The sequence below is a fragment of the Rhinoderma darwinii genome, chromosome 7, assembly GCF_050947455.1.
Source record: "Rhinoderma darwinii isolate aRhiDar2 chromosome 7, aRhiDar2.hap1, whole genome shotgun sequence".
Taxonomy (NCBI): Eukaryota; Metazoa; Chordata; class Amphibia; order Anura; family Rhinodermatidae; genus Rhinoderma; species Rhinoderma darwinii.
The window spans coordinates 108,339,270-108,351,794 of NC_134693.1; the positions used below are offsets into that span (position 1 = coordinate 108,339,270).

Sequence of the window (12,525 nt, forward strand, 5' to 3'; positions counted from 1 at the left end):
GCAGATGCCTGTCCGTTTTAAACGGACAGGCAGTAATACACTGCAATACAAAAGTATTGCAGTGTATTACAATAGCGATCGGAGGATAGGGAAGTCCCCTAGTGGGACTAGTATAAAAGTAAAAAAAGTTTAATAAAGTTAATTTTAAAAAAAAAGTGAAAAAAAATAAATGAAAAACCCACTTTTTCCCCTTACAAAATGATTTACTATTAAAAAAAACTACAATAAAGAAAAAAAGTGACACATATTTGGTATCGCCGCGTCTGTAACGACCCCGCCTATAAAGCTGTTACATTATTTAACCCGCACGGTGAACGCCGTAAAAAATAAAATAAAAAACAATGGAAAAATTGCTGTTTTCTGTTAATCCTGACTTTAAAAAAATGTGATAAAAAGTGATCAAAAAGTCGCATCTACTCTCAAATGGTACCAATAAAAACTGCAAGTCGTCCCGCAAAAAAACAAGACCTCATACAGCTATGCCGACGCAAAAATAAAAAAGTTATAGCTCTTCGAATGTGACAATGGAAAAATGTAAAAAATGGCTTGGACATTAGGGCCCAGAATGCAAGCAGGGGGAAGGGGTTAAACGTTACCTTTCCTTCAATGATCCGATATACTAAAGAGTTCATGTCCTTGGCATTGAAGGCATGCTTTAGAGTTGCCATCTCGTACACACAGCATCCCAGGGCCCACACATCTGACTGCAAGATCATAGAGTAAAGCGTATGGATTACTATTGTCTCTTAAATTGGCCGTCAGCAGAAGTTACATGTAACCTGATCCTAGGAATACTCGGACCATGGTAAAATGTCAATAACCAATATGTACAGTTAAAATAAAAAACTTAAAGGGGTTGTCCGGGCACGGGATGGTTTATCATACTGATGACCTATCTACGTAATAATTAATCAGTATAGGATCGGTGTGGGTCCGACCTGCACCGATCAGCTGTTCCGGCTGCCTACGGGCACCGGATGTTATTCAGTGGCCGGTGTCGGAAGCAAATAGCTATGTACACTACATAGCGGCCGTGCTGCAGAACTGCAACTCTGCTCCTATTCACTTGAAAAGGAGCAGAGATGCAGTACTGCAGCACGGCCACTATACTGTGACCGGAGCCATCTACTTTCGGCACAGACATCCGGTGCCTGGAGACAGCCGGAGCGACTGATCGGTGCGGGGCCCGAGTGTCAGCCCCCACCGATCATATACTGATGACCTATCCAGTGGACAGGTCATCAGTATGAAAATCTGTCCTGTACCCAATCAAACGCTTTAATACACATACATACAACTTGTAGCAATACAATAAAATAAACTGAGTGGGCCATTACCTTATAATTGTATGGTTTATTGGAAAACAACTCTGGGCTCATGTAGTAGGGGGTCCCAATAAGAGTGCTGGCCATATCATACTGACTTTCCAGAACCCGTGCAATCCCCAGGTCTCCTACTTTGATGATGTTAGATTTAGTCAGAAAAATATTCTGAGTTTTCAAGTCACGATGCATAACACGCGAATCGTGTAAATACTGTGGAAAGAAAATGTAATAATATTAAAAGGCAGACATCAAGGACATTGCATAAAAAAGCTGTATACATTTAACCCCTGTACATTATCTGATTGCTAACATTTAGGTGTAAAAAGGATTATCTGGGTTCTTAGCCATGTAATACAATGCAAAGGTGGTTAATAAATGCAGATAAAACAGCTAATAAAAAGGGAAATTACAATCAGGATATATCCAAGCAAACGAAGCCCAAAAAACGGCCGAAGAAGCAAAAAAATAAAATAAATGGGGGCCATAATCAAGTATGCTACATATTAATTTGCTGGCTACCCTCCTTACAACTCTGTGCACCTGTCCGCAACACTAGAAACGGATCATGTAACGATTAAGAAATTCTGCAGTGCTACTGTCTGGCATATAGAAGTCACTGTGTACCGACTGCAGAGAGACAATAGGCATCAAGGTCATTGATCTCATTACTATACCTGTAGTGCTCAAGGTCATTGATCTCGTTACTATACCTGTAGTGCTCAAGGTCATTGATCTCATTACTGTACCTGTAGTGCCATGGAAATCTGTACAAACCACTCCACTACTTGGCTTTCTGGGAGAAGTTTACCCTTTTGCTCCTTCAGTTTATGGTACAAGTCTCCCCCTTCACAGAAGCCCATGACAATATAAAGTAGGCCATCATCACCCTCCCATGATTCCTTATATGCCACAATGTTCGGATGTTTTAGCTGTGAGAGGAGCTGGGCCTCTTGTTCTGCTGCTTTCCGTTCTCTGCGAGGAGCGTTGCGAAGACTCAGTTTCTTGATCACATACTGAGGTAGAAATAGACAAAAAACACTTAAGAATTCAATAAAAGTGTTTCTACCCATTTTATATATAGCGTGTGTGTGAGCGATTTATTTATCTTTCTTTAGAATCTGGCGGGAATACATATAAATCTTAGAGAAAATTTCTTCCTGGCATTTCTTATTTGGGCTCTGTTCACACTAGCATCATGCTTCTTCTTTTTAACAGAAAGCAAAGTGGATGATAAAATATCATAATGGATTCTTTCCGTTTCTGCATTCCTTTTCTCAATTGACTAGACACTACCGTTCAAAAGTTTAGGGTCACTTAAAAATTTCCTTATTTTTGCAAGAAAAGCACAGTTTTTTTCAATGAAGATAACATTAAATCAATCAGAAATACACTCTATACATTGTTAATGTCCTAAATGACTATTCCAGCTGCAAACGTCTGGTTTTTAATGCAATATCTACATAGGTGTATAGAGGCCCATTTCCGGCAACCATCACTCCAGTGTTCTAATGGTACATTGTGTTTGCTAACTGTGTTAGAAGGCTAATGGATGATTAGAAAACACTTGAAAACCCTTGTGCAATTATGTTAGCACCGTTGTAAACAGTTTTGCTGTTTAGAGGAGCTATAAAACTGACCTTCCTTTGAGCTAGTTGAGAATCTGGAGCATTACATTTGTGGGTTTGATTAAAATCTCTAAATGACTAGAAAAAGAGAGTTTTCATGTGAAAATCGACAGTCTATTCTTGTTCTTAGAAATGAAGGCTATTCCATGTGAGAAATTGGCAAGAAACTGAAGATTTCCTACAACGGTGTGTACTACTCCCTTCAGAGGACAGCACAAACAGGCTCTAACCAGAGTAGAAAGAGAAGTGGGAGGCCCCGCTGCACAACTGAGCAACAAGACAAGTACATTAGAGTCTCTAGTTTGAGAAATAGACGCCTCACTGGTCCTCAACTGGCAGCTTCATTAAATAGTACCCGCAAAACGCCAGTGTCAACGTCTACAGTGAAGAGACGACTCTGGGATGCTGGCCTTCAGGGCAGAGTGGCAAAGAAAAAGCCATATCTGAGACTGGCTAATAAAAGGAAAAGATTAATATGGGCAAAAGCACACAGACATTGGACAGAGGAAGATTGGAAAAAAGTGTTATGGACAGACTAATCTAAGTTTGAGGTGTTTGGATCACACAGAAGAACATTTGTGAGACGCAGAACAACTAAAAAGATGCTGGAAGAGTGCCTGACGCCATCTGTCAAGCATGGTGGAGGTAATGTGATGGTCTGGGGTTGCTTTGGTGCTGGTAAAGTGGGAGATTTGTACAAGGTAAAAGGGATTTTGAATAAGGAAGGCTATCACTCCATTTTGCAACGCCATGCCATACCCTGTGGACAGCGCTTGATTGGAGCCAATTTCATCCTACAACAGGACAATGACCCAAAGCACACCTCCAAATTATGCAAGAACTATTTAGGGAAGAAGCAAGCAGCTGGTATTCTATCTGTAATGGAGTGGCCAGCGCAGTCACCAGATCTCAACCCCATAGAGCTGTTGTGGGAGCAGCTTGACCGTATGGTACGCAAGAAGTGCCCATCAAGCCAATCCAACTTGTGGGAGGGGCTTCTGGAAGCATGGGGTGAAATTTCTCCCGATTACCTCAGCAAATTAACAGCTAGAATGCCAAAGGTCTGCAATGCTGTAATTACTGCAAATGGAGCATTCTTTGACGAAAGCAAAGTCTGGAGAAAATTATTATTTGAAATAAAAATTATTATTTTTAACCTTGTCAATGTCTTGACTATATTTTCTAGTCATTTTGCAACTCATTTGATAAATATAAGTGTGAGTTTTCATGGAAAACACAAAATTGTCTGGGTGACCCCAAACTTTTGAACAGTAGTGTAATTTCAATTTTCAATTTTAATTTCAATTTTTCTACTAAATAGATAAGTTTAGCGAACTATGTTATTCTTCTGGTCAAAAAATAAAAGCTGCATTGAATGGCAGATAACGGATAGTATCTGTCAAAATCCCAGTAAAGTCAATGACCATTAGCACAAGTGTTTATCTACAATTTCTCCATAAAATCAACAGAACAGAAAAGGACAGGACAGAAACTAACACAGGTGTGAACAGAGCCTGACTTGCACATGTCCATACAATATAGGACATGACCTGCGTAAGTAGTCACCGCTCAAGGATTCAATTTTGCTAGACATATTATGACCCTGCAGTGGCCTCCAACCCGAGGCTCTCAAGCTGTTGTGAAACGACATCTCATATATATATATATACACACACACACATTGCAATATCCTGTAGGTGCATATACTGCAAGACTACATATAGAATGATATACAGTGATCACATGACAGAGCACTGCAGTATTATACAGTTTTTTTTTACCAGTGACATAGGGTTATACACCATGCTATAGGTGTACATACATACAACAGCATGACACGTTATAAATGTATTACCTGCTTGCCCTCTGCTCGGTGTTTGGCCAGGCTGACTTCTCCATAACTCCCCTTGCCCACTACTCGAATGATCCTATAATTCTCCAACCCCTCTAGTAGTTTGTTCTCCTCCATTCCGTTCCGTTTACGACATCCCCGTATAACTGTAGAGCCCCCACTTCTGAGCGCAACTTCCGGCAGCGTCACGGTAACCAAGCAACAAGAGAACGGAGACCGGAAAACAACAGCTAGAACAGCAAGAATGTTACCACGGTAGAACTAGAGAGCACAGCGACATCTTCAGGACGTCATCGGTAATATAAGTTGAACGTGTACATTTTGTGTATACATGTGCGCTCCCAGATGTTTGACTCAAGTAACATCATTAATAATGGAAATATAGACTTATGTAGGTCCACAGGGTAAATATCATCTAACTCCCCATATAATAATGCAGTAATTTAAAAGAAGAAATTCCCACAAATTTACAATAAATCTTTGGGTGACCATTTATGCGGTTCACATGTGTATACGTTTTTTTTTCATGTTTTTATGTTGAAAGCGTGGTCGACTACGCTTTCAATACAGAGGCTTTCTTACAAAGAAATATATACCATGAGGTATACACTTTAATGAGCCTGTGAGCGACATATACAACTGAATGGCATAGATGGGGGTTTACGTTCGAGATTTTACTGTCATCTGTGCCAAATATAGAAAAAAACCACTGTGTGAACAGAACCCTATATGACTTCATTGCAGACTCAGCAAGATTTTACTCAGCAAATCTACCTAGTTATGTAGTACTAATTTTAGGCAATGACCTTTCTGGGCTCAAGTTTAAGCAAATGCAAATAAGAATGTTTCCCCTTTCCCTTGTGAATACATTTCCAATTGAGACAGCAACAGACTTGATACGTTGTTTTAGGGTGCACGTACTCACATGGGATGGTTTCCACTCCCCAAATTTTTTCAAAAATAGTGGTTGAGAAAACACCATTCTTTTCAAATTAATTTATTTTATTGTGCCCATCATCATCGCACAATAACTGGAAGCAACGTTTCGACCCATTACAGTGGTTGGGTCTTTTTCAAGTTCCTCTCCCTTGTTTCACAAGCCGATCATCCCTTTGATCTAAAAATACATATAGGAAAAACAAATCTCCCATACGTGATGTGAAAGGGGTCTTAGTGCACTCTGAAGGGCTGTTGGTAGTCCTAGGAATTTTCCAAGCAACAACACTTTAACCAGAGGAAGCCAGGGCACAAAGGGAGGAGGAGTGCGTACAGGGGTGTTACTAGGAAACACTGGGCCCCATAGTAAACTTTTGACTGGGCCCCTCCCCCCCCGGGTGCCACACACAGCCCCTGTAGATAGTGCCCCCCTGTAGATAGTACCATACAGCCCCCTCCTGTAGAGTGTGCCATACAGCCTCCTGTAGACAGTGCTGTACAGCCCCCCCTGTAGACAGTGCTATTGTAATGGTGGGGGGGGGGTAGGGAAACGGACAAGTGAGCCCTAATCTACCCTCCACTCTGTCCCTGCCTACTTGCAACGACCCGCCCTAGACGACGGGGTACAACTGGGCGGCGGTCCCTGCGCTCAGTAAGTGCATGACAAACACGACAAACAAACAAGGGAACACAAGCAAGGGAAATGGGCAGTTGCTCGCGGAAACACCGTGAGCAACAGAGTAGTGAACGAGCCGAGTCAAGCCAGGAGAGTGCGAGGTACAAAGCGAAAAGCAGAAGAGTAGTCGGTAAGCCGGGGTCTGTATGGAGCAGGATCAAAAAGTAGCAGGAGCTGTAGCTGGGCCAGGAAACCTCAAGGAAAGAATTCACAAGCACAGATGGACAGGAAGAGCAGGCTTAAATAGACCGAGGGCGGGAGCTAGCTGAGTCTGGCCAGGTTGCGATAGGCTCTCCCACTCCTAAGCCTGCCAGCCTGAGTGGAGGAAGCTGGTGTCTGTCTCAGGGATGTACACTCAGGTGTTGACTGATTAATTCTGGGAGTTAACCCTGAAGCAGTGCCTGACAGATCCTTTACAGTACCCCCCCTTTTATGAGGGGCCACCGGACCCTTTCTAAGTGGACCTGGCTTACTGGGGAAACGCAGGTGGAACCTCCTGACCAATACCCCAGCGTGAACATCCCGGGCGGGTACCCAAGTCCTCTCCTCGGGCCCGTATCCTCTCCAATGGACCAGGTACTGGAGGGAGCCTTGGACCATCTTGCTGTCCACGATCCTGGCCACCTCAAATTCCACCCCCTCAGGGGTGAGGACGGGAACAGGAGGTTTCCTCGAGGGGGCCAAGGACGGGGAGCAGCGTTTCAGGAGGGAGGCATGAAACACGTTGTGTATACGAAAAGACGGGGGTAACTCCAGCCGGAAAGAGACAGGACTGAGGACCTCAATGACCTTATACGGCCCAATAAACCGGGGAGCAAACTTTTTGGACGGAACCTTGAGACGCAAGTTCCTGGATGACAACCACACCAGATCCCCGACCACAAACAGGGGGTTAGCAGAACGTCTTCTATCGGCCTGAGCCTTCTGTATGCTCTGGGACGCCTCTAGGTTCTTCTGAACCTGGGCCCAGACTGTGCACAGATCCCGATGAACGACCTCCACCTCGGGATTGTTGGAACAACCAGGTGAAACGGAGGAGAACCGTGGATTAAACCCAAAATTACAGAAAAAGGGAGAGACCCCTGACGAGTTACTGACCCGGTTATTAAGGGAAAATTCGGCGAGGGGAATGAAAGAAACCCAATCAAATTGACAGTCAGAAACAAAACATCTTAAGTATTGTTCTAGAGACTGATTAGTCCTCTCCGTTTGGCCATTGGTTTCAGGATGGAAGGCAGAGGAGAAGGACAGATCAATCCCCAACTTATTACAGAAGGCTCTCCAAAACAATGAAACAAATTGTACCCCTCTGTCAGAAACAATATTGACGGGGACCCCATGGAGACGCAGGATGTGTTTGATAAACAAGGTAGCCAACGTCTTGGCGTTGGGTAGTTTCTTGAGGGGCACAAAGTGGCACATTTTACTGAAGCGGTCTACCACCACCCACACCACCGACTTGCCTTGGGATGGAGGCAAATCGGTGATAAAATCCATGGAGATATGTGTCCAAGGTCTCTGGGGAATGGGCAACGAACGCAGTAAGCCCGCTGGTCGGGACCTGGGAGTCTTGGACCTGGCACAAACCTCACAGGCGGCGACGTAGGCCTTAACGTCTTTAGGCAAACCAGGCCACCAATAATTTCTGGTAATGAGGTGTTTGGTACCCAGGATGCCTGGATGGCCAGATAGTGCGGAGTCGTGATTTTCCCTAAGTACCCTTAGCCGGAATTGCAGGGGAACAAACAGCTTGTTCTCAGGAAGGTTCCCAGGAGCTGAACCTTGATCAGCAGCAATTTCAGAGACTAAATCGGACTCGATAGAGGAAATGACTATACCTGGAGGCAAAATACAAACAGGATCTTCTTCCGAAGGAGGGCTGGCCATGAAGCTACGCGACAGTGCATCCGCCTTAATATTTTTAGACCCGGCCCTATAGGTAACCAAAAAATTGAATCTGGTAAAAAACAACGCCCATCGAGCTTGTCTCGGGTTTAGCCTCCGGGCAGATTCTAGGAAAACCAGATTCTTGTGGTCGGTAAGGACCGTTACCTGGTGCCTAGCCCCCTCCAGGAAGTGGCGCCACTCTTCAAATGCCCATTTAATGGCTAAAAGTTCGCGGTTGCCAATATCATAGTTACACTCCGTGGGCGAAAACTTCCTAGAAAAGTAAGCACAGGGGCGGAGATGGGTGAGGGAGCTGGTACCCTGGGACAAGACGGCCCCCACTCCCACCTCGGACGCGTCAACCTCCACAATAAATGGCTCCCTTTGGTTGGGCTGAACCAGCACGGGGGCCGAGATAAAGCACTTCTTGAGGGTCTCAAAAGCCTGGACGGCCTCAGGGGGCCAATGGAGGACATCAGCACCCTTGCGAGTGAGGTCCGTAAGAGGCTTAGCGACGACCGAGAAGTTAGCAATAAATCTCCTGTAATAGTTAGCGAACCCCAAAAAACACTGTAGCGCTTTCAGGGAGGCAGGTTGGACCCATTCAGCCACAGCCTGAACCTTGGCAGGGTCCATGCGGAATTCATGAGGAGTGAGGATTTGACCTAAAAATGGTATCTCCTGTACCCCAAATACACATTTTTCGATTTTGGCAAACAGTTTGTTTTCTCGAAGGACCTGGAGCACTTTCCTGACATGCTCTATGTGGGAGGACCAGTCCCTGGAAAACACCAATATGTCATCAAGGTACACTACAAGAAATATCCCCAGGTAATTTCTCAAAATCTCATTTATGAAGTTCTGGAAGACCGCAGGGGCATTGCACAACCCAAAGGGCATGACGAGGTATTCGAAATGGCCTTCGGGCGTGTTAAACGCAGTCTTCCACTCATCCCCCTCTTTGATGCGAATAAGGTTATACGCCCCCCGTAGATCCAATTTAGAGAACCATTGGGCCCCCTGAACCTGATTAAAGAGATCAGGAATCAAAGGAAGGGGATACTGGTTCCTTACCGTGACCTTATTCAGGCCACGGTAGTCAATGCATGGCCTAAGACCCCCATCCTTCTTCCCTACGAAGAAGAAGCCAGCACCTACCGGAGAAGAAGAGGGACGAATGTAACCCTTGGCCAGGGATTCCTGGATATACTCCCTCATGGCTTCACGTTCGGGACAAGAAAGGTTAAATATCCTACCCTTAGGAAGCTTAGCTCCTGGTACCAATTCGATAGCGCAATCGTATTCTCTATGAGGCGGTAATACTTCGGAGGCCTCTTTAGAGAAAACATCAGCGAAGTCCTGAACAAACTCGGGTAGCGTATTCACCTCCTTAGGGGGAAAAATAGAATTAACAGAAAAACATGACGTACAACATTCATTACCCCATTTGGTTAGCTCCCCAGTATTCCAGTCAAACGTAGGATTATGCAACTGCAACCAGGGAAGACCTAGAACCAAATCGTACGATAATCCCTGCATCAATAGTACAGAGCATTGCTCCAAATGCATGGAGCCAACAAGGAGTTCAAAAACAGGGGTATGCTGTGTAAAATAACCATTAGCAAGAGGAGTGGAGTCGATACCCACTACCGGAACAGGTTTAGGCAAATCAATCAGAGGCATAGCGAGAGACATAGCAAATTCCACAGACATGATATTAGTAGAGGACCCTGAATCCACGAAGGCACTGCCGGTAGCAGACCTACCACCAAACGAGACCTGAAAGGGAAGCAATATCTTAGTACGTTTCATATTTACGGGAAATACCTGTGCGCCCAAGTGACCTCCCCGATGATCACTTAGACGCGGGAGCTCTCTGGCAGCATTCTTACGCTTGGGACAGTTGTTTACTTGATGCTTGACATCCCCACAGTAGAAGCAGAGACCATTCTTCCTGCGGAATTCTCTACGTTGTTGAGGGGACACGGAGGCCCCGAGTTGCATAGGTATTTCTGAGTCTTTAGGGGAGAAACGAAGCAACGGGACTTCGGGAGGCATCATGGGGGAGTCGGAGGAAAAAACACATAAACGTTCACGTTGTCGTTCCCTGAGACGTCGGTCAAGTCGTACCACTAAAGCCATAACCTGGTCTAAGGAGTCAGAAGAGGGATAACTAACTAGCAGGTCTTTCAGGGCGTTCGACAGACCCATCCTAAACTGGCACCTTAAGGCAGGGTCATTCCACCGAGAAGCTACGCACCACTTCCGAAAGTCAGAGCAATACTCCTCAACAGGTCTCTTACCCTGACGTAAGGTCACCAGCTGACTCTCGGCAAAGGCAGTTCTGTCAGTCTCGTCATAAATAAGTCCGAGGGCAGAAAAGAAACAATCAACGGAGGAAAGTTCAGGGGCGCCAGGAGCCAAGGAGAAGGCCCACTCTTGGGGCCCTTCCTGGAGCCGGGACATAATTATACCCACCCGCTGGCTCTCAGAACCTGAGGAGTGAGGCTTTAAGCGAAAGTAAAGCTTACAACTCTCCCGAAAGGAGAGAAAAGCCCTCCGGTCACCTGAGAACCGGTCGGGCAACTTGAGGTGGGGTTCAAGGGGTGCGGTGAGGGGAACTACCAAGGTAGCATCAGGCTGGTTGACCCTCTGAGCCAGGGCCTGGACCTGTAGGGAGAGACCCTGCATTTGCTGAGCCAGGGTTTCACGGGGTTCCATAATGGTGTCAGGGACCAGGGTAGACTAGGTATATGGCTTGTGAATTTGTAATGGTGGGGGGGGGGGGTAGGGAAACGGACAAGTGAGCCCTAATCTACCCTCCACTCTGTCCCTGCCTACTTGCAACGACCCGCCCTAGACGACGGGGTACAACTGGGCGGCGGTCCCTGCGCTCAGTAAGTGCATGACAAACACGACAAACAAACAAGGGAACACAAGCAAGGGAAATGGGCAGTTGCTCGCGGAAACACCGTGAGCAACAGAGTAGTGAACGAGCCGAGTCAAGCCAGGAGAGTGCGAGGTACAAAGCGAAAAGCAGAAGAGTAGTCGGTAAGCCGGGGTCTGTATGGAGCAGGATCAAAAAGTAGCAGGAGCTGTAGCTGGGCCAGGAAACCTCAAGGAAAGAATTCACAAGCACAGATGGACAGGAAGAGCAGGCTTAAATAGACCGAGGGCGGGAGCTAGCTGAGTCTGGCCAGGTTGCGATAGGCTCTCCCACTCCTAAGCCTGCCAGCCTGAGTGGAGGAAGCTGGTGTCTGTCTCAGGGATGTACACTCAGGTGTTGACTGATTAATTCTGGGAGTTAACCCTGAAGCAGTGCCTGACAGATCCTTTACAGCTATAGTCTCCCCATACAGTGCTATACAGCCCCCTCCTGTAGATTGTGCCATACAGCCTCCTGTAGACAGTGCTATACAGCCTCCCTGTAGACAGTGCTATACAGCCCCACCCTGTAGATAGTGCTGTATAGCCCCCCCTGTAGACTGTGCTATACAGTCTCCCCATACAATGCTATACAGCCCCCCCTGTAGACTGTGCTATACAGTCTCCCCATACAATGCTATACAGCCAACCCTGTAGACAGTGCTACACAGCCCCACCCTGTAGAAAGTGCTATACAGCCCCCCCCTGTAGACAGTGCTATACAGCCCACCCTGTAGACAGCGCTATACAGAGCCCTCTGTAGACAGGGCTATATGGTCTCCCCAACAGTGACATACAGCCCTCCGTGTAGACAGCCCATACCTAATCACCCAATCCCCGCACATATACACCCGGTTCAGCCCACACAGTATCATGCTCCCATAGTGCCCCCACACAGTATAATACCAAATAGTTGCCCCCAAACAGTATAATGCCCTCTAGCTGCCACCATACAGTATAATGCTCCCATAGCTGCCACTATACAGTATACTGTGCCATAGATGCCCCCATACAGTATAATGCCAACAGATGCCCCCATACAGTATAATGCCCACACAGATGTCCCAAACAATATAATGCCCACAGATGCCCCCATACAGTATAACGCCCACACAGATGACCCCATGCAGTATAATACCCAAACAAATTCCCCATACAGCATAATGCCCCATAGCTGCCCCATGCAGCATAATACCCCCATAGCTGCCCCATACAGTATAATGCCTCCATAGCTGCCCCATACAGTATAATGCCCCATAGCTGCCCCATACAGCTTAATGCCCCCATAGCTGCCCCATA

General features: G+C 46.1%; 1 protein-coding gene across 2 annotated transcripts in view; it reads right to left on the reverse strand.

Annotated features, from left to right (window-relative positions):
• NEK4 (NIMA related kinase 4) overlaps positions 1–5,919 on the reverse strand; it is a 32,897-nt gene extending 26,978 nt beyond the window's left edge. Inside the window, exons 1-5 of one of the 2 annotated variants that reach the window (XM_075833807.1) lie at positions 5,728–5,919; positions 4,806–5,032; positions 2,072–2,338; positions 1,338–1,535; positions 597–704 (exon numbers count right to left, since the gene is read on the reverse strand). In XM_075833807.1, the coding sequence (XP_075689922.1) occupies positions 597–704; positions 1,338–1,535; positions 2,072–2,338; positions 4,806–4,919 (687 nt within the window). In that variant the 5' untranslated portion in view covers positions 4,920–5,032; positions 5,728–5,919. Of the gene's footprint in view, positions 1–596; positions 705–1,337; positions 1,536–2,071; positions 2,339–4,805; positions 5,033–5,727 lie in introns of those variants that run through there. The other variant, XM_075833806.1, reaches the window with a different exon arrangement.
• Positions 5,920–12,525: the final 6,606 nt, after the last annotated feature.